A 26,308-nucleotide genomic window follows, 5' to 3' on the forward strand; every position below is an offset into this window, starting at 1 on the left:
CTGGTTCCTAACTTTGTGAAGTTTCCTGGTTGGCTAAGAGCTTCAGACCCGTTAGAAACACGCCTGATTGAACGAGTGGCTTTTCTCTGTCATCACAATTTATGTTGAAGAAATAAAGCGATCGCCTTTCGGAAGGCCCTTTGTACCACGAATGAACTACAGATGCACTACCCCCGCGCTTATGGAGAAGTTCACATTGTTAAGAAAAAGTATGCTTCCTATTTACCAATTAGAGGCGGCGTCAGTGCTGGGATGCAGCAGGGCTCCTTGGCGTTTGATCCTGATTGACTTCATCAATAGCACCTAGAGGGTCTGAGATTCGGAATCAGAAACGTCATCGGTATTTACACAGTGTGCTTTTTGTGCTGCGATAAGCAACAAACCTTAGACAATCAATACAAACTTAATATAGGTAAAGTTTATTTAGTTTTCATGTATATTATACAGTATATGGCTTTTAACAAACTCGGCAAGCTTGAAAAGTATGTTCAAACTTGTAAAATGTGCTAGAAGATTTAACTGCGGTATATTTCATTTACAAAACGTCCTTAAATTTTGAGCCAGTGTCTGTCCTGCTGTGTTGTCCAGGTTTCCTAATTCAGTTAATTTTAGGCCACTTTTATTAAAAAGAGACTGTTTTCTTTGAATCCTCTCCATGTTAGATCTATTAAAAGCATAACATTGGTGCCAGTGGTGGGATATTTATCCAAATGGAAGGCACTGAATGGTGAGCCAACACAGCCAGAAAAGAGATGCTTATATGCCTTTGAAAGTGGGCAGGTACTACCGACTGTTATGGAGGGCCTGAGCATGCCATTTAAGTCATAACCCGCTTAGCTTTCTTGAAATTTAACGTTATATTATCGTACCATATCAGGTTTATCAGATAGGCCTGTTCATTACTCAAAGAATTTGTAGTACGCCAGATAAGACCTTTTAGAGGAACACCATAGAGGAAGTGGAGGTAGGAGCTGCAGGAGACACCGGTGAAGAGGGACACATTTGTGTTAAAATTGTATGGGGCTCTGGAAGACGTCAGACTGTTCTAAGTTATGGGACAGAGGCATCTGAATGTTCAGGCTGGGGAAAAGACAGTGAGACATGCATTCTGGCTGCCCAATGGACTGGACTCATGCCTCCTTGACCTGGATTCCTCAGGTATCTGGAGGAGAGGGGCCAGTGGAGCTCGATCTGGAGCTGGGCATCATCTGAGTTGCATGCTGCATCACTGTCATGGATATTGTTAGCATGCCCAGAGGGGTCGGGCAGCCAGTTGACCTTGGACACCTAGAGGTTTTTTTCTCGTTACTGAGGAGTTTTTGGTTACTCTCCTCCGTTGTCTCCTGGCCTTTTCTCTTTCTGTATTGTAACGTCATGTACTGTCACACAGCTTTGATAAGTGCCCTGGGGCAACCTTGTTTGCGAAAGGCGCTATATAAAAATAAATTGAATTGAATTGAATTGAAATTGAAGTTCCTACCCGGACACTTTGCAGAACTCCAGCCTAATCCTTCCAAACACCTAGGAGATTGCCTGTTTCTGCCTTTAACACCAGGCTTTTAATTTACAGACATCATGAGATTTGTGATTATAAGCAAACGAGTGTTCATCTTATTTGTTTTTTTACATTTATAGTTACTCCATTTTTACATGTTGTGAAAAAAAATCTAAAATGAGGCTTACGTGAATACATAAATAATTAAATACATAAGTGTTTTTAGTTATATAATTAAGTTTATATACACTCACTGATTGATCCAATGGGTTAATTCTTCCTCACACTGATCTTTGGTTTTCCTTTTTTATAAATGTGGAATGAGAAATTGTCACCATTTGTGAATCTTCAAATAAACAATGACTTGCACTTTCTAAATTCATCTAACAATACAGAAGGAGTGTATGTATTATTAATTATTACCCACTGTAGTGGGTAATAATTAATAATAACAGTGGCTTCTCCCATAAAGATAAAAGCTGATTTCATCATGGAAGAATGTTTCTATTTTTGATGCATGTTATGTCAGCAAGGGTTATGTTTGCTTTAGGTTTAGATAAGTCACATATTATATTTTAGTACTTAATCATCTTATATCTTAAAGGAAACAAAAAATTAGCATCTGGATGTCTGGAACTCCTGACCAGTTTGTGTGGTAGGAGGTTTAAGACATTAGAAATGTTTAACCCGTACAGCATCTCCTTTTGCTACCCGTACACTATTCTTCACAGTATAAGGCTGGCTCTAATTATTTTTAGGTATCCCTTGATCCTCTGAATGTTTGCTCTGGTGTGCAAGTCATCCATTTTCTAAACCTCTTTATCCGATACAGAATTGAGCGGAACCCAGAGCCCATCTCGGCAAGTAACAGGTGCAAGGCAGGATACACCCTGGGTGGGACACCAGTCCGTCTCAGGGCGCACACAGACACACACACTCACACCAGAACCATTCCCATCCCAGAGGCTAATTAATGTATCGGTATGTCTTTAGACTGCAGGAGGAAACTGGAGCACCAGGAGAAAATCCATGCGAACACAGGGAGAACTTACAAACTCCATGCAGATAGCGCCCCAGGAACTGAACTCAGGGCCTCAGTGCTGCAAGGCAGCAATGCTAACCACTGCGTCACCATGTTAAAAATTAACTGAGTAGATGTGATGCAGAATATGTCAATGTAAGGTGAAATTAATGTACATAGATCTTATCATGTCAAGGTTTTATTAGTCTTGTGCTCAGAAGCCTCATCGACCAAGCCTGCAAACACTGGCACAACTGGTAGTTATTATGTAGTTATAAATACCCCTTCATTTCACATGATAACTCTGGAACAGCTGAGTGACTTGCAGCTGCCTTTATTGCTTTGAGCGATGTTGCTACCACCCAAGATAACCAGGTACAGAGAGTACATTTATTGCCCCCTCATTAGACAACTATTCTTATAAATTCCATGCCCAGAACAGACGTATACCATTTCCCCAAGAAGACCCCTCACCATATCTGAACTCAAGTCAGCTCCTGTACTGAAACATGAAGCTTGGCTGGCAAAGTGCTGGATGGATTTTTTTCTTTGTCTTTCTTCAGGGCAGCAGAGGAATGGAGAAAAGGTAAATGGTTGTCTCCAATACTGTCACCTTCAGTAGGAATGAATCACTGAACCATTTAATATTCAGTGATGATGGGACTTCATACTGCATAGTGAAGTGGACCAGTGCCTTATTTCTTCATGACGAATGCAAGAAGGACCATCAGATCCATTAATTAATTTTTACTTACAACTATCAGGGCTGCCTTGTGTAAGAGAGAGCGGAACATATCAGTTGTCTTTCAAAGGTGTAGTATTTTTAAGTTGTTTTTCCATCGGCAGTCATCGGTATGCGGTTATTGGCAATTTCATTTCATGTGGGTTGTTACAATGTTCAGATCTATGTGCACAGAAATGACAAACTGTACATGTTTTATATGATAAAACCAATTAACCTTTTTTCCTTTAGATAACCCCGATCCAGTGTTTTCCCAGTAGAAATGACTATTTTATTTGCAGTATAAACTCCATGCGTTAAGCAAACTTCCTCAGAAGACTGGCACTTCAATTAATTAAGTTTCAATTGTCGTAAGTTGAAAAATTGTTACACAATTAAAAATAAGAAAATAAGAATTCAATATTAATAGAGAAGCAGGTGATTATTTGTTAATGTGCCTTAGAACAAGCAGGACAATGTAATTTGCATTATTTTCTTCTTGATGGCTATAGGGGTGTGAAGACTACAATGTTTGAAGCTGAACAACAGTGGACCTTGAAGAATTACGATTACACTAAATATCATACAATGGAGGATGTGAGTGACAGCAGGTTTTCAGTTTTTGAAAAGCCATTATTCTTATATTCTGGGATGCTTCTCATCTTTCGTCTTGTGAGAAATCAAGTAGTTGGTTTCCAAAACGAATCAGTTTTCCTGTAGATACAATCCCCTAATTTTTCTGCTTTCTTTTAAAGTGCAGTGCTGAAGACTGTGTCACAATTTTGAACACATTCTCTTCTCTAAATTACTGTTTTTACTGTAAATTACTCTAAATTAGATCTCTTTTCCTGTTTTGTTCAGTGTTCAGTGCTTTAAAAAATAAAAATGTATAAATTAAATGAATTTAAAACTCATATGGAAGTGAACATAACATGAAACAGGTGCAGTAATTCTTATTTTATGTTTTCAGATGATAGATTAAGTTTGGAGGCATCTAATGTAGGAGATGAAATTCAACATTTCTATGAGCCAGACAAAGTTCATTTCCTGTTTATTTCCTATTGAAAATTATTCAGGTGGTCTCAGATATGAGATGAAGTACCATAGTGAAATGTAGTCAAAATGTGAGGCCAGCGTGTGCAAGCTTCTTCTTTTGCTTATTATATATTATTTCACTGTTCCAGAAACGATACATGTTTGCTTGAATATTGTTGTGTGATAGTAAGTAATTAAAGTCATACCAAACAAACATACAACAAATAATCGATATCCTTCAAGGTAACTTTGACCAAGTATGTGATGTGGAATGTACAGCCGTTGTGAATGTACAGAAGATGTATTAAGTGCTGCTGAAAGGAGAGGAAGAAATCACATTGAAATTGGCATTTTCTTTCCAGATATACAAATGGATTAATATGGCTGTCGCCGAATACCCAGACCTCGCATCTTCTCAGTTCCTGGGGGTGACTTCTGAGAATCGACCCATTTATCTCCTGAAGGTAGTAAAGACCATTGATTTTTTTACGTGAGAATATAAAAACATAAGGATGTTTTTTAGTTCGATCATCAGCTTGAATGATGTGGCTGGGTAGCTTGACTCTCATTTCCCTTTGCGTGAGCAAGTGAGAATTTTTTAGCGAAATGCCTTCATTTGGTGGGCGAAGATCACCAAAGTCCAGCATGATCTGCTCAAGAGTGTATGGCTATAGTAACTGTTGTCTACAGTTACTGTAGAAGTTGTCTCCATTATTATTTTCAAAACATTGATAGAGCATGATAGTTATCTAGTCAGGGGTTTCAGAGATTTCTAAAAAGTAGGAGAAAGAATGCCCTCCATACTTCACTATGGTTATATTATCTCAGACATGGATTGTACAAAACAACAAAGCATGAATAATGCTGACCCACCTCTTTTCATCATGTAGATTGGTATCAGAACGGATAGACCTAAGAAGGCCGTCTGGATGGACTGTGGCATCCATGCCAGGGAATGGATTGCTCCTGCCTTCTGCCAGTGGTTTGTGAAAGAGGTGGGTGCCTCCAGACACACAGCAGACCTGTGAAGAAGCCCAAGGAAACGGAGCAGGAAGTACCAATCCACCATTTTGTGCCCAGAAGAGCTCTCCAGAAGAGAATTAAAATGGTATCTCCTGTACAACTTGAAGTAGCTCCTTTTTGACTTATTATTCATGACACTTATATTGGAGATTGTCACAGCAGGCAAAAACTACACTTACTGGCCCAGATATTCGCACCACTTAGTCAAACGACTTGACTTTCATCTTTAGCCCCACACGCCATTCACAGCCTCAGTTGAAGGTGAACCTGCTAGAAAAACAGGATGGGACTGGAACCTTTGACATTTTTCACACATTCTGGTTAACATTCCACATCTTTCTCACACTGTTCTTTGCTGTTCTCTGAAGCTCAGCATGCTGTTTTGTAGGAATACCTAATATCATGGCCAGTGTGCTGGTCCCTGGAATATCTGGGGCTAACTTTTCCCATGCTGGGATCCTAGGACTGCTAATTTGTCTTATGCTGAGGTCCTAGGACCCTTTGAGATCTCATTTACGTACATGATATTTTTTTTGTGGCGAAAACCAAAATTGCCTATAAAAGTAATCTAATTAGATGATCCTAACTGTCAAGTTAGATGATGTCATTGTCTGTTTTATTTGTAACAGATTCTACAGAAACACAAGGAAGATGAAAAGTTAAACACCATGCTCCAGAACCTGGATTTCTATGTCACTCCTGTGCTCAACATTGATGGTTACATTTATTCTTGGATGAATAGTAGTGTAAGTACCACACTATTTCTAAATATACTATGAATTTTCTTTCATATGGTAATGGAAAATTAAGGATATACTTAACAGTGTCAAGTGAAGCTGGTCTCCACTTATACTGTACATTTGGGTGGACTGGAGCCACTGGGGTAAAGTATCTCACTTACTGTACAACAAAGACTCTACAGCTGGGACTCGAACCCACAACCTACTGGTTACGGGTCCAGAGGCTCACCTACTTTGCTACGCCTCCACCAGCATAAAAAAAAGTACGATACTTTAATTCTTGCTTTCCTCTTTAGTATTATTGTTAGCGTGGAATGCATGATGCATTTCCTGAAAAACAGTGTAGAAAATGTGTGTTCATCATGTGATAATCTCCTCCTGTAAAATCAGACTCAATGTGTATTTGCCTTCCTAACATCCTTTAACACCTTGATTTGTGATCTGTGTCCAATACAAAAAAAATACCTAATGTGATTCAAGTAAATCAAGTAGCTCCATCCCCACAAATCTTCGCTGCTCCAGTTTTACAGCTACAGTGTCTGGATGAGCTGAAAGTGTTAAAAAAAAGTTCATTCTTTCTCTTTAGACTCGCCTGTGGAGAAAATCGAGGTCAGCTCCCCCAGCTAACTGTACTTGCTTTGGGGTAGATTTAAACCGGAACTTCAATGCGACCTGGGGCAGTAAGTGGTCTCTTCTCTTACGTTAGCAGAGAATTCATTACTTCAGTAAATTACCGTGAAACGCAGTCCTCCTTCCTCGTGGCAAACTGATTGTGCCATCTCTGAGTGCTTTATAATTTGTGCTCTCCCCAGCTGTTGGCATCTCTTCGGACTGCTGTTCCTACATATACTGCGGGACGGGACCAAATTCAGAACCAGAGGCTAAGGCAGTGACAGAGTTTTTAAGCAGGCGGAAAGACCAGTTCCTGTGTTTCCTCACCATTCACTCCCATGGGCAGTTGCTACTGTATCCTTATGGGAATCCGGAGAAGAAGGCTCCCAATTATAAAGAATTGGTAAGAATGTAGAAAATACACAATTTATACATTCATCTTAACATATACAATATATTGTACACATGAGTACATAGGCCTGAGAGCAAACAGAAAAACTCACCTATTGAGATATAAACACTCAATAACTGTTCCTATGGAGCTGTAGAACACAGAACCCTACCTCCAGTGTTGATGAAAAAATAATAATTTTATTTAATGAGCACTTTTCCCAAAGTGCCAAGCAATAGGAGAGAACAGAAACAAGTTAGGGGAGTAATGTTTGGGGGGAAAAGATTAGTTGTAAAAATGTCAAGTGAGTATCCCTAAGGTATTTGAGAAGATATGTTGCTGCACATGAGAAGTGATTGGTCACTAGTTATGTGGAGCCAGATCGATGATGTAGTAAAAGAGGTCAGAGTCATCTGATCTCAGACTATCCTACAAATAATCCAGACCAGTGGCTCATTTGTGAGCTGGAGAGCTTTAAAACGGGAGCCAGTGTAATTTACAGAGCACAGGAGGTCCCTGCTGAATGCTTTTTATTTAGTACACAAGACGCAGAATGATGGCCGTTAGCACCTGGGGAAATAAGATGATTAGTAAGAAAGAACATTTGAAATCATTCTCTCCTCCATCATTCATTTAAATGAATTTAAACCCAGTGATGATGAATCTCACTCCCCTCTCATTATGCACTTAGACAAATGTCACCGTTGACCTTACAAGCCTAGCAGGACTTCCTGGTATGCTTTTCCATGGCTTAACGTTTCGGAGTATGTTCATCTATGTTTGCATTTGGATCACTAGCTCCTAGAACATGACCTCTCATGACCTCAGGTTTGATGAAGACGCAGTTTTTGTGCCTTGTTTCAACAAGCAAAATAGGACACGCAGTCTGGGGTTCCACTTCTAACCAGTGTGATGAGTATTCCTTAATGTCAGCAGCTCTTGAACTGGCTCAGCTGCCTGGCTTGTCTGGGACCTTGTCTGCGAGTGAGTGGTGAAGAGCACAAGCATCTAGCTTCACCTTTTTTTCACTCCTGGGCTTCTGGGTGGCCACTTCACACACTGGCCAGTCTTGCTGAGGAAAGTCAATTGACCAAAATCATGTGACTCAGTCTCAGAAAAGGATGGTTTTTTTATGTGGCGGAAAATCTTACAATCAGTAAAACAAGCTGTCTCTGAAAAAAGAAGATTTTATGAACAGAGAAGAATAGCTTGAATTATGTGTGCCAGTATACATGGTAACTTAAAATGAACATATAATCTTCTGCATGGCCAAGAACAAAAAGGAGCAAGCACAATAGTATTTGTTAGTGTAGACATGACATTCTTGGTTCTGATACTCAATGTGAATGCTGACAGTAACCCCATAAAAGCAGATATGTTGCAGGAAAGCTGTATGATTTCACTTTTTTATGTGATAATACTCATTTTAAATGAGAAGGCTTTGTAATGGTCGTGTCTTTACACTTGAGACTGCCTTGTGTCTTAGCATTTCAGTAGAAGCGTTCTTAGAATCTTCTTTCTTTCCAGAAAGAACTGGGCGAATCTGCTTCAAAAGCGATTAGGGATGTACATGGAATGGTATACAGAGTGGGCTCTCCCCCAGAAATTCTGTGTAAGTACTCCAAATTCTGAAAGTTTTTTTTGCATGAAATATTTTTCTTCACACTAAAATGCGAGAGAGCAAAACTACTTGTATTAAAAAAACAGAACTCACAGTAGCGCACATCCCATTACATCTCAGTTGAACACTATGAAATCCTCTGATTAAAGTTTTTTAATCTGGGCAGAGGTGTGCTGTAATCTACAGAAAACAAAATGCAGTAAGTCATGCTTAAACCTCATTTCCTTCTATGGCTGATTTTATTCCTTTCTCTGGCTCCTAGGCAGGTGTCTCCTTTGTGAACAATCGCTTATTAGATAAACTCTTCTTTGCAAAATTCATTTCGGTTAAACGAGCTCACAGCTATGTGCAGATCAAAACTATGTGCCCTTTTCCTAGATGGTGTGTAACATACCTGTTGGTAGAACATACACAAACTAGTGAATAACGGGCAAAATTCTTAAAAATAACTAATGAGAAGATTGCAATGTTTAGCCAAACATATTGTTTGTTATGCAGACAAAGATTGCTAAATCGACAGATGTGTCTTACAAATTTTGAGGGAACAAATCTGGCATCTTTGAAGTTATTGGTTATGTTAAGAATACTACCTTCATTCATTCCTTTCAACCTTGGATTCCAGACAACAATTCTGGATCATCCCGAGACTGGGCGAAGGATATTGGAATTGAGTTTGTCTACACGTTTGAGCTGAGAGACAATGGGACTTACGGATTTCTACTGCCTGAAGAACAGATCCAGCCCACTTGTGAAGAAGTCTTTGCTGGTGCAAGGACTATCATCAGTCACGCCCACGACAAGCACTTTCGTAGCAGTGCAGCTCCTACTGGTCCTGCTCTCTGGACAGCAGTGCTAGCAGCCTGGATTTCATTCCAGACATTTACATAACACAGGTATCAGCTGTGAGGCTGTGTGGCATCAAGAGTATCACCAGTCATTATGTCCATCTTAAAATATCTTCCACTCATTTTTAAGGTGTTCTTTGTCTCCACAAATGTCTTTTTTTATAAAATCTGTGAAGCAACATGCAGGATTTGCAGTATGTCTTTGCTTTCCCATTAAAAAAAAACAAGTCATATCCTGTGGTCCTGCGGTTCTCTTTTGTGTGCGAGGTTTCTCTGTTAACATGAGATGAGTTCAAAGCACTGTGAGGGTTTGATCGGTAGACATAAAAACAAGCACTTGTGGACAGAATTTTAAAAGGGGCATTTCACAGCCAGGAACAAGGAAAGAGCCCAGGGTAGGGTGTTGTACTGTGTAACAATGAAGGAGATGTGTGCATTGCAATCTTCGAAGTTGCCTCTTAGATGGGAAAAAAATGAAGAGCAGATTTAGCTGTTAACATCTTGTAAGCTGTTGCCAACACTACGGTTCAATGGAGTCTGAAATGGCATTCATGTACTTTTACATTGCAAGAAAATACAAACAAGTCTGAGCCCAGACTTTGCACATTTTCGTCTTCAATGTTGAAGGTATGTTGTCCCCATTATTTGTGCAATTTTTTCTGGTAATTAATGTGCAACTGTAAATTTTGCACATTTGTGCTGCTAATCAACTGCTACCACTCAGCTATTCACAAACCTTTTTATATATTTCACATATATCTTAAAATTATACAGTATATTTCATATATAATGTACAACCTAAAAGACGTTTAATACCTATTTATACCTGTAATATTTCTGCTAGTTGTGGGGTACATTATTACAAACCATGTCTGCTCTCAGTTTACAAGAAAATTGGGTCCAAAAAAAGCAAAGAAACTAGTATTAATTACATTTATTTTATTTGGTGTCTTTATACAAATCAATTAATATTCATACACATTTCAGCTAGGAATTTTACTGGAGCATCATGATTGAGAAGTCTTGCTTAATGGTTGCAACAACTGTGCTCTTTCACTTCTTTTATTAATTTTTATAGATTTCATTTCTTAACATGAAATATACACCAATAGCTATTTTATGTTACTGTACACTGCTTTAGATCTTACTACTTCATGTTGTTTGTTCAACAGGATGTAAAAAATCAAGAAAAAACTTACTTGACGTTAAAAGCTGTTTTTTAAACCTCTTTTATATTCTAACATGCATATAATACCTTATTATTTCTGTGTACATAGTTCCATTTCATGATGATACATGGACAGACATGCAATTCTCACTAGGTACTGTATATGGTATTGCTCTGTAGTCCTTTCTCATATCCAGTAGGTGACAGTGTTGTTCTTTCTGCGTTCTGAAGATCTTCACAGAAAAAGAAAAAGATTTCTCTGATTGTGTAGCTTGGATTTATTTGTGTTGGAGAGGCCAAAAGGAGCACTGATTTCTTTCAGCTTGTTTTTATTTCGGTGTGAGATATTCTCAGATCACCTTATTGGACAACAGCTGCAAATTCTGAAATGCGCAGCTGAAGAATATAGTATTACGTTTTTATAAACACTTTTTCTGGATCATTTTGTGTAACGTACAGTTTTTGTCTAATTGCTTCAATAGCACATTATGTGAAACTGATTTCACCTTCAGAATGGTAGAATGAGGTCAACCTTTCGCAGTTATAGCATATGATGCTACAGGTATTATTACTATTATCATCATCCTCATGTTGTTTAAATTAAGAGACATCTGCATCCCTTTAATTAAAATACATTAATTTCATTAGCGGCTACTGAGACTGAAGATTAATAAGGACTAAATCCCTTATAAAAACTTTTTTGGCAGTGCATAGGGAGAAACATATGTAGTGGAAACAGTTACAAGCCTGAAAAATGATCATTTTCTTCCCCAGCGTTTTTGTAAATGGAACATTTTGCATCTCAGAGCGTTTTTTGTTTTACAGAGGTTTAAAAACATAACAAAAGTTACAAATGAGAGGAGGTCGTTCGGACCACTTGGCCTGCTTGCCTATTATTGATTCAAGGATCTCGTCCAGATGTGTCTTGAAGAAAGTCAGTGTCCCACAACACTTTGGGTAAAGAAATGCTTTCTTTTCTTAGTTTTCTATACACTTGTGCATAGATTCCACTACTGTCCACTAGTTCACATGTCACTGTTCATTCTGCAGAAGCTCACTGTGTTGGCTATGTCAGTGCGTTTGAGGATTTGAATACTTCTATCAGATCCCTAGAGGTTTTCTCTGCTTAAGACTTAAGGGGTTCGGTTCCTTCAGCCTGTCAGTTCAGGACATTTCCCTGAGCCCTTGAATGAATCTGTTTGCTCTTGCCGGAGGTGAATCCAAAGCAGGAATTTATTTTCTGTGACATGATGACCGATTTTAACATAACATCCCTTGCTGTGGATTCTACACTTTTGACTATACGGCCCCAAATTTTGTAGATTCCTGATCGTTTGAGCAGCATTTTGTGTTTTAAAGCATCTTGGTAAGAATGCTAAGAGTGGGGAGCTGTGTCTCCAGAGTACATGGGCTGCAAAGCAACAAGTAAAGATTCGTTCCAAGCTGAAACGTAGAAAGAAAGAAAAGGCTTTGGCTTAATCCTCTCCTTCGTTAAACATGTTACGTCCGTCCATTTTCTAATTGTCACAGGAGCCAGTCCTGACTGCAGTGTAGTCCGTAGTTTAGGACCCCGTGCAGACGGTATAATCCGGAAGTGACTGGAAAAGAGCTCAGGGGAAAACGCAGTCAGGAAAGGAAGGGATGGTGAACAGGGGGCGGTTCCGACAGTGGGCAGGTGCAAGGGGGAGCGCAGGTAAACAACTCCAAGTAAGTCCAAAACGGGAAATCCGGGCGCAGTCCAAAATCCAGGAACTGGGTGATCCATCCAAGACGAGACAGGGTCAAAATCCAGAGTAGGATCCGGAACAGAAACAGGAGGTTAAACACAGAATGACGAGGCCAGACGCTCCGATCCCCGGACTCAGCTGGGTCAGGACGCCGATTGGAAGCCTATGTGCTCAAGCTGCAGACGTACAGCAGAACAACTTGATGCTAGGCGGGCCTCCGGGCGTCCGTCTTCCAATGCAGAGCCCCAAGCTTCCGGAGCACCGGTTTAAATAAAGAACGGAACAAGGGGGCAGGTGAACGTGATAATGAACCTAACACAAAAGGGTCGGAGCGCCCTCTAGTGGAGGGATGACGATCGTGACACTAATGGCTTTATCTAATTCGGGTTTGCAGGGAAAACAGTCTATCCCAGCCAGCAACAGGTGCAAGGCAGGGTACACCCTGGGCTGGACACCCTTGCAGGACGGCATATTACAGATTTTGTATAATTGCTTATGACTGTCAGTTTTGTGTAATATACTGTATCACTAAATTGTTATAGTAATTTGTATATTTTTATAGGAATGCTATTTAAGATCATTTAGTATGGAGTCACTCACTAACAATTAACTCACTTTACTGCTAAGGCCTTTAAGCACAATGTTATATTGTTTTTGCTAGTGGAAAATAGACAACAGGATTCCTTATGAAATTGCCACATGGTTTCTATGCCTCAGCATGTTGAAAATCAACTTACCATTAAGCAGTAAGACAAGGGTAACTCAAGTGCTCCCATTCCTTATGGGCCTACAAATCACTGGACACACTGTCTTTGGTTTATCCTGCACAATACCCACCTCCTGAGACTTGAGAAATCTCAGTCAGAGTCAGTTGTTTTCTTAGCAGTGCTTGGACTAACACTGCCCTTTACTCTTCTAATTAAAACTGACTTACTGTTTATTCAGGAGCACATAAGTTATTTGACTTTTGCCTTTCTCATAACAGAAACGAGAAGGCAACAGTACCTTTATATAAAAACAACCCAAGCAAAGGTCTCAGGAATGATTTCGCAAGGTGAGACCTGTTTTGACATGATTATTGTGGAACTGTTTTGGACAGGATAAACAAACATACCAATAAGTCAAAGAACTATTGAATCATCTTAATTTTATGGAACTATTTCCAATTAACACTGTCAGTTTGATACATATATGAGGTTATTGCTCTTTTGACCATATTATTTTACCGGTTAAACTGTATGTATTACCCACTGCCCAGAACAAGAATATCTTTGAGCTTTTCACTGGTGTCAGATAAACTCAGCCTACTTCAAACACACAATGAAATTCAAAGCCATTGAAAAGGACGATCAGTTTAAGTCTTTGTCTTATAAATTAGCCTTTGACAAGGAATGCCACTGAAAAGGTGTCCGTGACTCACTCGTCACTTTTCTGCTGTTTCTAAAACAAAACAAAAAACGCACCATAGTGCCGGTAATTACTCTCTCTTATGTCGTTGCTGTTAGCTGTTTGTCAGTCACCTCACTTTTATGAAGGATGCCTGCTCCTCCTATGTCGTTCTGGTAGTTTCCAGAAGCCTTTGTGTAAACCATTAAACGTCTGCTTGTCATTTTTTATTCTAATGGATTTATGTACAGTAACGTTAAAAAAAACCCCTGTCGAAACCATTCCTTGTTGACATCAGACTCAGAACACTTGGAGCCTGTAATTGTATCCCCCAGGGCCATCGTCTCAAAACAAAAGTCCTAAATGCGGCTATTATTTGAACTGAAGTTGCTGGTGCCTCTGTGGAGGGCTCAGAAATCCCCAGACTGCGAAGGTCACAGGGTGATGAGGATTAATCTACTTAACCTGCCAGCATTCCAGCATAGTGTGAAGGGAAAAAGATTTCTCCGGAGTTCTGTTATTCATTACTTAAAAAAAAATACATCTTTGTTACTCCTCTGAGGCCAGCTGAATAAACCATGAGAAAATCTCTACTACTGTACTTGTAGAGGCGGCCTGCTAGTGAAAGCACCCTGTTTCTTAATCTCGGAGGAGGGTTTCCCACAGACGGCTGCTGTTTTGGACACCTAAGCAGGAAAATAAAATGCCCAATGGAAAGTGTTTTCTCCAGTTTGTGGTAGTTACAATGGTCAGCAGACTGATTTGTAAGGCCTTGAGATACTCTGTTAGTAAAGGGTGGCTCAGGCTCATTAGTGCCTAATGCTTCCTTTGGTATTCCCTGGGTGTACGGTTCTGGAGAGATGAATTCTGATACAAACACTAATTGGCGAAGGCAACAATGGACAACCTGCCTTGTTCCAAAGCTTGCATCGTTCTTGCAGTCCAGGCATTTCAATGAACTGTCAATACTGCTCAATTCGTATGGGATAGAGCTAGTAAAATACATAGATGGATTTGGGCCAGGATGGATTTGTTGGTAAGGAAACAAGCAGGAGAATGATTCCCTGGAAGGAAGGTGCTGCAGTATCTGATGGGATGTGGACAGATACACTGTAGAAGTACTGTAGGAAAAACCAGGGTGAGGCAAAAAAAAATAAATGAATATGCACCTCAAAGGCAGGTTGGGTGCTTTTGCAACGGTCATGCCATACCTGCAGGAGGCACCCCTGATTGGGGCTCTTATCTTAGTGCTGCTTACCGTGTTGCTTATAAGGAATCATCTGCTTGTGCTGGTTAAGGTTGATAGGTTTAGACAAGATGAACTACATTCCCCAGACAGCGAATGAGGACCGGCCTGGAAGCCTCTGCTTCCTGGTTTTTAATCTATCACCCCGACCAATTGCCTTACAGCAATTGGTCAGGTGACTGAGGAAGGCGGATCAACCCCCCCCCCCCAGCTTTGTGGGAAATGTAGTTCAGACAAGTTTCTTGCACCCTAACCATTCTCAGGAAAACGTTCCGTAAACACTCTGTACATAAATCCTAAACTTGCAATGTCCCGGCCCTCTTGGACGGTTATCTCACTCAATCGGGTCATTTCTCAAGTTCATTCTTTCAAAATGAAAATCACAAAAATAACAGCAACACGTTATCAAAACAAGCTGAGAGTTCATGCCGAGGTGCATGTACTGTAGATACTCCCCTGTTACTTTGCCCTGTAAGTCATCGTGTTACGAAAATGAGTTTGATTAGAATTTATGATCGGGTCTGGGAGAGATACCATCAGTCCAGATTTGTATGTAATTGCCAGTGTGGTTTGAAAGAAAACACACAGCAATTTCATACATTATAGAGAAAAATGGGCTGGGGATGGAGGGGCCTGCTTACAGTTAATGATGTTTCAATCTACTTATCAGCCCAGAAGATGTGGGCTGTACCATGGACATGAAAGTAAGAGGTGAATGAAGGGGTGCGCGTAATGTACTGTACTTCATAGACCACGACATTGTGTGATTTCAGGATTTAATGGGGAATTTCCTTGTTGGATGGCTTCCTGGGATTATGGCTGGGGACAGAAGGTGACAGTGCAGGACTACATATTTCCATGAAGGTAAAAAAAGTGACAGTTCTGTAGTACCAGAGGGGACATTAATTCTATTCCTGTTATTCAGCTTGCAATGTATAATGGAATCAGGTATATTTTTACTGGTTGGAAGCTCAGAATCCGTTAAGCACGATCCCTCGGGAAAATTCCTTTATTCCATGTTGATATCACGTCAACATACCACTGAAAGTTTATGGGCAATGCTCGGCAGGAATGGAACAAAAATGTTTTTGAAATGTAACCTAAACATCAACCCTAAGAGCCATGATTAGTCCTGCTGGGTTGCCAGCGTTCATCTGCGAGGTCAAAAGAATTGTTTTCTTTTTTCGTGACCCGCAGCACATTTGCAAAACTTGTGAATTTGATCCCATTGCGTGCCTAAAACGCGGTCCGACATCAATGCCATGTGCTTAGCTTACAAAAATGGAAAATGAAAACTTGCTTGGGATCTCAAGCTGTGCTCTCTGTAGCACAGTGACGTACAACCGTCTCGGTGGTCACCTCTGGGTTTGTAGTTTAACTGGAAGTTCTGAGGATAACGGTGTGCTTTGTAAACACAAAAAAGAGAAAAGTTTAGGTGTGGAATGATATCGTTCAAGAGAGAAAATAGGTGCAGGTTTAAAATATCAAGAACACCACACAGGAATGAATGAGTGGACTCCCGTTTTTCCTAATTTATTCCTTAAAATGTTGCTGCTGCTTTGTGACTGGAAAAAAAAAACAAGTTGATGAAGCAACATACTTGGAAATACTTCCCAATGAAGACCAGATTGTACGGGCAACAATCAGTTAGATGATGTTGCGTTTGTAGAAGTGGCAAACCATTCACTCTCTCAAGCCTTCCAGAGTCAACAGTGAGGTATCTCTGTTTGTTTGTTTTCAAAGAATGTTCTCTTTTGTATGAAGAACACGTTTTGAAAACAAACAACATCGCAGAACAGAATCTGCACATTGTGTTTTTGCTTTTTTGTTCTTTTACTTTGAGAGCTGAGGTCTTGCCCTGCTCTTAATATAAAGGAGTGCAGGTCTACAGGCAAGTGCAATTAGTGGGTAGGTGCTTAAATGAAGGGGAACAGTGCAATTATTGGGGCGTGGGTGTTGTTATTACCAGTTAATTTTTATTGTGATATTTGTATGTTTTTGTAAGGCTATGCATGTAAAACATAGCTGCTTGGATGCAAAACAAATTTCGGAGAAATCAGAAAATAAAGTATCATCGTGTTGTATGTAAGAGAATCAGGTCTGATCAAGACAATTTCAACTGTGCAGTCAGGGCAGAAAACCCCTTCACTGAGAGAAAATCCTTATCTCTCAGTGAAAGGATTTTTACCTGTTAATATAATAAAGTGTTCACAGTTTTAAAGTATAGTGTTCTGAATCGATAAATCATTTGCACCAGCTGTTTCTAACAACCAGTGTGCCTGTCAAAAGCCCAGTGTGTTTTTCAGACGTGCGGTTGTAGACAACAAGGGTTAGAAGCCCTGAACCAGTTACAAAATGTAGAGAATGAGTAGGATTCAGTCCCGTTCATCATTGAGTACTGTAGAGAGAGGGGAGTGTGTTGTGTCAGGCGTTCTTTGATGTTACAACACAAAGGCAAACATTGTGGTATTGTCTTATCTGTAAACTACTTTGTGTCAAGAACCCTTTAAATTGGCATTTGTGTGTCAATCAAATACATAACAAGTAAATGACAACATTATTACTATGTTGCTACTCTTTGGCTGTCTTTGTGCCCCATTAATTCTGTTATACTCTTTACCTTGACCTGTCAGTATGCAAGTTCTCAGAGTGGTGTTAATAAAAGCAAAGCTGTCGAGCCTCAATGATTAGGTTTCATCCAGTGTTTTATAGTAAAAGGAGAACATGACAAGATAATAAAAGAAATATTAGTGGCACAATTGAAAGTGTTACCTCAATACATTGTTAGCTGGGCTTATTAAAATCTTGTTTGATTGTATCTTCTGTGATTTGAAAAGGCTTTTCAATCGCTGAGTGTCAAAAACCATGAAAAAGCAAATTAGTAATCAAAGTTATAAAGAGCAACAGAACCCCCTTTTGGAAGTTTGTGGCGAATTTACTGAATCGCGTTCAATCAATGTATTTTACAGATAATGGTCAAATTATATATATATAAATCATAGAGTGATTTAACTTTGACAGTCTGTAGAACCCATGAAGTAACTTAACCCCACACAATGTCTTCACTATTAGCGAACGTCAGAAGGAATGTTACCGTAGTTTTCTGATGCTCAAATACAGAAACTCCATAATGCAAGGATGAGGCTTTTCTGTAATTTTATACAAAAGAATGAGTTATTATTATTATGAGTTTGTGAAAATCTAATATAAAATATGATCAGCTCAGTGAATGCATTTGCTGTATGATTACAATAAACTATTACAGCAGTATATTCCACTTTTTATAAAGTAATATAAAAGTAGTAGTTGATATTAGACTTTATACATGCTTTTATGAAATGTATTGGGCAGCGATTTATCCTAGCAAGTATTAATTATGATTCTCTGCGAATTAATTTAGTATTAGTAAGCAGAGATGTTTAAAACTCTACTGCTGGCCCTTTTCATTGTGATTTAGAAGGTGAAACTAATACCTAAATTGAATGAAAAAGATTAACACAATCTATTAGACACCAAGCTAAGAATCGTTTTAATTGCACTCCTACAACTCCCCCCTTGCACTGAGTTGCACTGAGTTATTATAATTGACCCAGGAATGGCATTAAGATATACTGCCTTCCATTAACTAGTTGTAACAACCCTATTCCATTGTACAACTTTAACAAAACCATGTCAATAATTAATCCATTAAGTTCAATTCAATCAAACTACTCCATAAATGGGTTCACAGCAAATGAGTATTGGTTTATGGGCAAATGCAATTAATGACTGTGTGTAAAAATAAAGGGATACAGTGCAATTATAGGGGATCAGTGTGATTGAGAGAAGCATAAACTCACAGGTTCTATTAAGATTTGTGGATTCCAGAGCCTGTAACTATTTGGGAAGGGTTTTGGAATGACTAAGTAAGGGTTGTTGTGCTTTATGTAGTGTTATATGATTTTTGTAAGTCTCTGTGTGTATAAACACATAGCTGCTTGGATGCAAAACAAATTTCCGTTTATAAAGTATTATTGTATTGTATCGTGTTAAACAGAGGGAGCATACGAAGGCTGAAATCCCAATCAAGTCTTGGCCAGTACAATGGAAGAATGTCTTGTTTTCCCTCCCAGTGGTGAGGTTATGTGCTTGTATCAAGTGCCTGTGGCACTGAATAGCATCACAGGGACACTGGAGCAGGGTTTTCAGAGATAGAAATGAAAACAGCTGAAATTGTTCAAGCAACTTCCAGGAATACAGGAATCTAGACTGTGTCCCTTTCACTCCCTACCTGTAAAGAGTAGAAGAGAATCCATCAGCAGGGTTTAAACAATGCCCAAGTTCCCATATTACCCTTGCCAGGGAGTTATATACAGTATAAATAGGATGTGTGATCAGTCTGAACTGGTTTGTTTCTCTGAGCATTGTACATTCAGATAACTCCAAATTACAAAAGATTGGACAGTTTCAAGTCACGTCGACCAGTTTGTCCTCTAACCCCTGGAGAGGATAGATTAAAAAACAATGATGTTGTTGTTGTTTAAGATTCCTCAGGACCGTAGTCTCAAGAAGCATGAACTGTGTTAAAAGCATAACGTAAGAAAAGTTACAAAATTGAGTGTAAACAGAATATTGATCTAAAGATATCACACAACGATTTCTTGAAAGTAGCCAGGGTATCTGCTTTGACAACATGATGTGGTTTATTTCACACTCGCACCACCCTTTGTTGAAGTTGAAATATTGTCACCTTTCCTGATTGGAGGGTATCATATAGCTGTTTCTTGTAGGAATCCAGGGTATCGGCTTCAATGGCTGGATATCTTGTTTCATACATCACAATTCTTCACATAAAGAAGTGCCTCCAGTTATGTTAATGCCTGTTGCAATATCTTCTTGTATTTTTTATGCGTTGTACTGAAACATGCATGTCCTTGTGCATATAGTTTGAAAAAAGGTGGGAAAATGTAGCTCAGCTAAGTAAATGTTCACAGCAGTATGGTCTGATTTTCGTTATATTAATCCAATATTTTATCTCATTTGCTCAATGGGGGTTTCTTCACTTCTGAGTACAGCCATGGTGTACTTCCTCTTAGAAGTCGAAGATCAGCAGTCTGTGTTTGATTTCTCTCCAGAAAATGGTCAGAAACTACCACATCTTTGATGAGATCCATATGTTTCCTTTGAGAGACTGAGGCTTCATCAAAGTAAGTTTGCTTTTCGAGAAGAGATGTATAACAAAATATCAGTTTCTAGTTTATTAGCACTTCATGCAAAGCCTGTAAACCCCTTTGAAAACAGTTTTTGTCTTAGAATTACAAAAAGAATAGGAATTCCGTTATGATCACCAGTCCTCTCAAATTGCATTTAGAAGGACTTGTGTTTATCTCAGTGCAGATCTGAACTTCCTCTGTAAAGACGACATCTGGAATCTATAAAGAGGCATTCATGTCGGTGGTGGTGATGTTAAATAGTTACTGTATGCTGCTTCATTCTGGCTTAATAAATTCACAGTTCCATTCAGTTAATTGGCATGAATCATACTGGTACAAGATAAAATCTCCACTGATTAAGAGCTCCTCCAAAAGGCTCACAAACAGCAGTAATGGCTTCAGCAAATTCCATATAGTTCAAAATTCGAGTCAAATTCTGTACATCTAATAAGAATCAAATAAAGAATAAATCCATGCTGCAAAGTAAAAAGGAAGACATAACTTGTGAAGGAAATGTAGCCAAAACCTCATGTTTTATCTTCTTCATTTCTACATTTCAGCTTGAAATTAACCTCTACTTGTTTCTTGCATGCTGACACAGCTCTCCCCTTGAATCTAATCAGAGTCTACCACATTTACAGAGCACACCTCCAAAAAGTTGACAAACTGTATAGCTATTAGAAATACACTAATGTGACTTCATTAACACATTTTCATGTAGCTTTCCAAAAGGTGTTTCAAAGTGTATGTGCTTGGCATCTGCTGTCTGAAAGGAATCATCTTATTCTCAATCACCACATTCTGCTCTCAAATGTGTTATATTTTACTGTGAATATTTTAATCTTTTATCGGCATGTGCTCCTCTCTTCATATTTCACTAAGCCTTGAAATTGGTACTAAGAGGAATACAGGGAGCTAATGAGTGATAACTGCCCACTGGTGCACCACCTTCAAGAAGCAAGCATTATGATTTAGGAGGTTGGTGTTTTTTTTGGGTTTTTGGGAGGGATCAGTGTGATATTTGGTTGTATTTGTCCTGAAATCCGAAAAAATTAAGTTACTGCAAAAGGTCATATTTGTTACTGAAATGATCCTTCTCTTTCATTAGCTCTTTGCAGTTGTATTATTTTACCTTGATGTAATTTAAAAAAAAAAACACCACCTTTACAACAATCAGGGCTTTTTGTCTGGGGACTAACATAAAACAATTAAGGAGGAAAAATATGAAACCAAATCTCACAGAGACTGCAATAAAAACAACATGGGATATTTTGTGTGGAAGCTGTAATGCTCTGAATATGAATAAAAATTGCATTTATTGTGCGATTATGACTGTAAAGATGAAGTCAATAAAACATCTTTGTCTGATCTGTATTAATGTTGCTGTAAATCCTGACAGAGCTATTACATTTTCCAACAATGCTGGTTGTCACATTACACTGTAGAAAACACATAAGGTAATATTTACTTTCAGTACAAAGTAAAGTCAGATAAACACAAAACAATTCGAAACCATCACAGCAACAAATCAAAACATTTCTCTTCTCTTTTTCTCAAACTTGTTCTTTTTGCCAAGCTGTACAGAGTTACTGCCAAAAGTAATTTCTAGGGAACATGAGAAGTTCGTTATATGATTTTTGACTTGAGATGAATTGATGCAGGTTCACGGCTGCAATGAGCATATCACCTCAATGTCACATTTATTTGTGTTCTAGAGTGTCCATGGAGGTCTTTGCACTAATGCAAACACATTCATTCTCCAACTTCAGCTTTCCAACTAGCGGGCATGTTTGGCAGACACTGTAAAGGCAGGTGATTTATTTAAAAAAATGGTGCTCAAGCACTGGTCTACTAAAGCAGTCCATCTCAATTCATTTCAATTCAAACTTTATTATTATCCCATAGGGACAATGTGTTGTACGACAATTCATATAGCTGAGCTTGCAATATCACTTGGAGTTTGGTCTTCTCTTGAATTGCCTCCACCTGGGTGTAACATACTACAAATTGGCATTTTCCATTGCAGAAAATCAAATTCCTTCTGTGTTTCTCACGCAACCAGAAACATTTTGCTTTTAAAATTCCCAATGGCAATTTTTATGGGCAAAGCGTACGATGAGTGATGCATGATAAAAATAAACATTGCTAAAAAAGTGTCACTGGGTGGAAAGTCTGATCCTCAAAACAGATCAAGATGCTTCTGTGCAGCAATCCAATATACAGTACGGCATAGACTTTCTGCTATGCAGTGATTTACAGACAAAATCAAAACAACTTTCTTGTTGTAGTTAAAAATCAGGAAGAGATGAACCTGGTATAGTGAAAAACGAATTACATCGGGGGCTCTGGGAGAGGAAATATTGTAATGAACATTTCCTCTATGGAAGCAACTGTATTCCAGCCTATAGCCATACCTGACATCCCAGAGTGCAGCACATTACTGATTGCAATATTGCTGAGGAAGTTACTTAGGCCAGCTCCACCAGACTCCATAACAGCTTTTTTCCATAGGCTGTCAGGCTCCTCAACACCCTGGTACCTACTGTACCTACTCCAAATCTGGAAACCTAGTTCTTTTTTGCCCAATGTCAGGCATACTGTCTGAGGTATTCTTTGCACAATTCTTTGCACAATCCTGTAAAGTAAATTGCACTGTGCACATTGCACTTTATGTACCCTGTCAGAAATGTCTATGTCTACATGGTCTATAGCATTGTCTTGTCAGTGCCTTGTCTATATTTGCACCATAGACCTGGGGAGCGATCTCTCGCTCCTCTGTATACTTGTATATGACTGGATTGAGAAATGAACTTGAACTTAGTCCTTCTCCGTTGTGATTTGCAATCCAGGCATGAAGAGAACGGTATCACCACTAGCTACCCAGTGAACAGACATGAGGAACAGACATGATGCATGTGGGAGAATATACTGCATGTAATCTGATTTTATTAACCCTTTCTCATCTTTCGAAATGTGACAAAAGAGGCAGGAGGGGTTTATGGACCGATATTATTGGAAAAAAAAACATCTCAGGTTGAAAGAACTGGAGGAATGTTCCTTGATCAAGTTTGATTTTCATCTCACAATGCTCCACAGATTTGCCATTGCTCCTGTCATCTACTAGGGCACACAATTCTGTCCATAGACGTTCGTCTGTTAACTTGGTCACATAAGGAGAGAGCTGGATGCTGCTCACTGGAGACATGTGGAAGGGCTCTTTTGTGGTGTTGTAAGAGGCACAGCGGCTTGGCGACGTGAACTGTACTTCGCTGTTGGAAGATAGAGCAAGGAACAGGGGGAACATATTGGGGATTCTGAAAGTAAGGCTTGAGGAAGTAACTACTTTCAAGGCATTTGTATGTTTTAACAGCAATGAGTCGCTATGAATCAGAGAAGTGAATATGGATGAGCTCCACCAATACATATAGGATAGCTATACAGTATATACTTTCGGAAGTGTGGAACAAGTCACTTGAAAAAGTGGTGAAAATAAATTATTTGTATGTGCTGCTGAGAAGCAGGACCATCTCAGCAGAATCAGACTACTAATGCCTGTTGATTTAACATAAAATAGGAAATGATATAATACATTATGCATAGTGCAAGACAGTTTCAGGCATCCACACCTGCCTAATTGATGGACTCAGTGAGGTAACTGCTACTCCTGGGCTAATTGGCAGATTGAGAGGAAGGAGAACTAATTCTCAATTAGTGAGCCTGCTGATCGGCTGGGACAGTCACCAGGCCACCTGCAATAAAGAAAAGAACCTTCTGCTTCCAGTGTAACCTAGGAACTTGGTAGAAACAGATCCCCATCTAAATCAAAGGGGGTTTCTGCTGTTGGATTTTGGTTCACGAAGCCGACATTATTTGATTTTACTCCTCTTGTATCCATCCATCCATTTTGTAGGCACCTTATCCAATACAGAGCTGTGGGGGAGCCAGAGCCTATCCCAGCAGGTTTTAGAAGTGTGTATTCACCGCAAATGTAAAAGATGCTAAAACTTCGGTTCTGCCTCCCGAATCAGTTTTGCTAATGCATAAAAAAGCCCAGAGAAAGACCAGGGCTATTATGAGCCGGAGGTTTGCGTCAAGTGCGACACAGCTGAGTAATCACATGCGTTTCAGAAGTCCAGTCCGGGTTCACCATCAGGGCAGCCGTGCAAACAGCCTGTCGCGCTCCCTGTCAAGACAGAGTCCAGCAGGAAGTGGCCGAAGTGTACCGTTGCCACCGCAGCGCAGAAGGTCAGGCCACAGGCTTCGCCTCTTCCTGCCCCTGGTGGGAGCTAACCCACACACACGAGGAAGTGGAGGTCCCTCCTCCGGGTGCTGGAACTGGAGAGCAGGTCTCGGCGAAGAGCAATGCGTGCCAGGAAGTCAGGAACTACCACGGAAGACCCTTCCCCAACACACGCCCGAGCCTGGAAAACGATCTGCTGCCACAGCATTTTCAGCTCCCAAATTGTTCTTAAAAACAAACAAACAGGTCTTTAAAAGGATCAAAAGGGTCGCCTGAAAGAGTGCTTTGGCTCAGTTTGACTCTTGCATGTCAGATTCTGGGAAGCACAGTGGCAAGGTAGTAAGCACTGCTCCCTCACAGCTCTAATGTCCTGTTTTGGATTGTGGAATCAGGTATCTGTGCGTGGAGTCTGCGTGTTCTCCTCAGGCTCACTTTTTGTTTTGCAGGGAATTCCCTATTCTTGTCACCTCATTAGATTTTAATTTATATACTAAATTCCCCTTGTCTTTGTGACCCTGCAAAGGACTAGTCTCATCTAGACAGCGAGGAGTGATACAGCGCCTCCGGGATAGTCTCCAGCTCGCCCTCGTTTCCACCAGGAGCTCCTTGATAACGGATGGACATGCCCTTATTTTATTCAAATGCACCTGGCCTCAGAAATCAAGCTTTTCTTCCTACCCAAGAATTAAATCAATAAGATTCCTTAAATCACATTAATTTGGTATTGCTCATGCCATTTATATTCATCTCACGATAAGAAATACAAATTGCTTGCCTGTGAAGCAAAAACGAGCTTTAGCTTTGCTGTCTTAATACTTTTTGAGAGCACTGAAAATCACAGCATATTGAAGACAAGGCAATAGGTATATAAACACATTTATGGTTGGAAATAAACATGTAACTTTTTAGTTTATTGTGGAAAAAAAGAGGAGAGGGACATGGACATTTTCAAGTTCTAGAAAACTCTGAATTATTATTAAGTTAATAATAATAATAATAATAATAATAATAATAATATCAAGTTGCAAATTGATTGGATGATTGGCTGACAGCTAGTCAGACGAGCGGCCTAACCGAACAGCAGTCTCTGCGAAAAAACTGACATGATTTGCGATATGGGCATATGATCTGTTTCTTGCAAGTGAAATGGATTCTAATTACCACTGCCACAATACAGGGTCAGAGGAAGGTTTTCTATTTGAAGTTCATTCTTCTGAAGTCCTGTGAACGCTATAAACTCCTTACACAGCCACAAGTAGTAAAAACAAACTCCTTAGCAACTGAACTTAATGGGATTGGACAGCTCCTGTTTCTCTGTTTGGTCTGGCAGAGTTGTGTGTCACTCCATAGATCTGTGGCTGCTCTGGACATAAAAACAAGAGAGAGAAAGCTGATACAATTTCCCCATGGTCACAGCAGCTTTCACAAACAAGATGTCCTAGCGGGGAAGCATAGCAACAAGATAAGAGAGATCTGTTAATTGGAATGCAGCCTTAATTAGAAAACAGAACTGGAGCACCTTATTCCTCTCCAGTAATTAGTGTGGCTCTTTGAATTTTCAAGCATCTCTCTTCACAGAATGTTTATTTACAGACTTCCCTTACTTTTTTTTTTGCGTCTGAAGTCTCAGTCTAGGAGGGAACAAGCAAATGTATGTTTGTTTTTTTGGTTTCTTCCCAACTTTTAAATGGGCGGAGTTTTCACCCACATATTCTAGAATGTGTGCATCGACAACACTCTGAACAAAGTAAATAATCCTGAATAGAAAATGAAATTAAAAAAGACACAGGTGAGTACCATCCCATTATTGAACGTAATGAATTCCACATTTCTTTCTAAGTTTGA

At 39.5% G+C, this 26,308-nt stretch overlaps 1 protein-coding gene across 1 annotated transcript; it reads left to right on the forward strand.

The window, feature by feature from the left end:
- Positions 1–2,981: 2,981 nt before the first annotated feature.
- On the forward strand, positions 2,982–9,725 carry cpo (carboxypeptidase O). Its single transcript, XM_088931094.1, has 9 exons — positions 2,982–3,102; positions 3,750–3,834; positions 4,635–4,736; positions 5,163–5,267; positions 5,925–6,041; positions 6,622–6,715; positions 6,848–7,050; positions 8,566–8,650; positions 9,282–9,725. Exons 1-9 carry the CDS (start codon positions 3,026–3,028, stop codon positions 9,545–9,547), a joined length of 1,134 nt encoding a protein of 377 aa, XP_088787220.1. The 5' UTR covers positions 2,982–3,025; the 3' UTR covers positions 9,548–9,725.
- Positions 9,726–26,308: the final 16,583 nt, after the last annotated feature.

This window comes from Atractosteus spatula, chromosome 13 (genome assembly GCF_055471065.1).
Source record: "Atractosteus spatula isolate fAtrSpa1 chromosome 13, fAtrSpa1.hap1, whole genome shotgun sequence".
Taxonomy (NCBI): domain Eukaryota; kingdom Metazoa; phylum Chordata; class Actinopteri; order Semionotiformes; family Lepisosteidae; genus Atractosteus; species Atractosteus spatula.

Bases quoted from the DNA above. Each gene is read 5' to 3' on its own strand.
- cpo (XM_088931094.1), top strand. From the start codon at position 3,026: ATGAAGCTTGGCTGGCAAAGTGCTGGATGGATTTTTTTCTTTGTCTTT. The intron at 3,103-3,749 runs GTAAATGGTTGT...TGATGGCTATAG, and splicing joins AGCAGAGGAATGGAGAAAAG to GGGTGTGAAGACTACAATGT. The intron at 6,716-6,847 runs GTAAGTGGTCTC...TGCTCTCCCCAG, and splicing joins CTTCAATGCGACCTGGGGCA to CTGTTGGCATCTCTTCGGAC.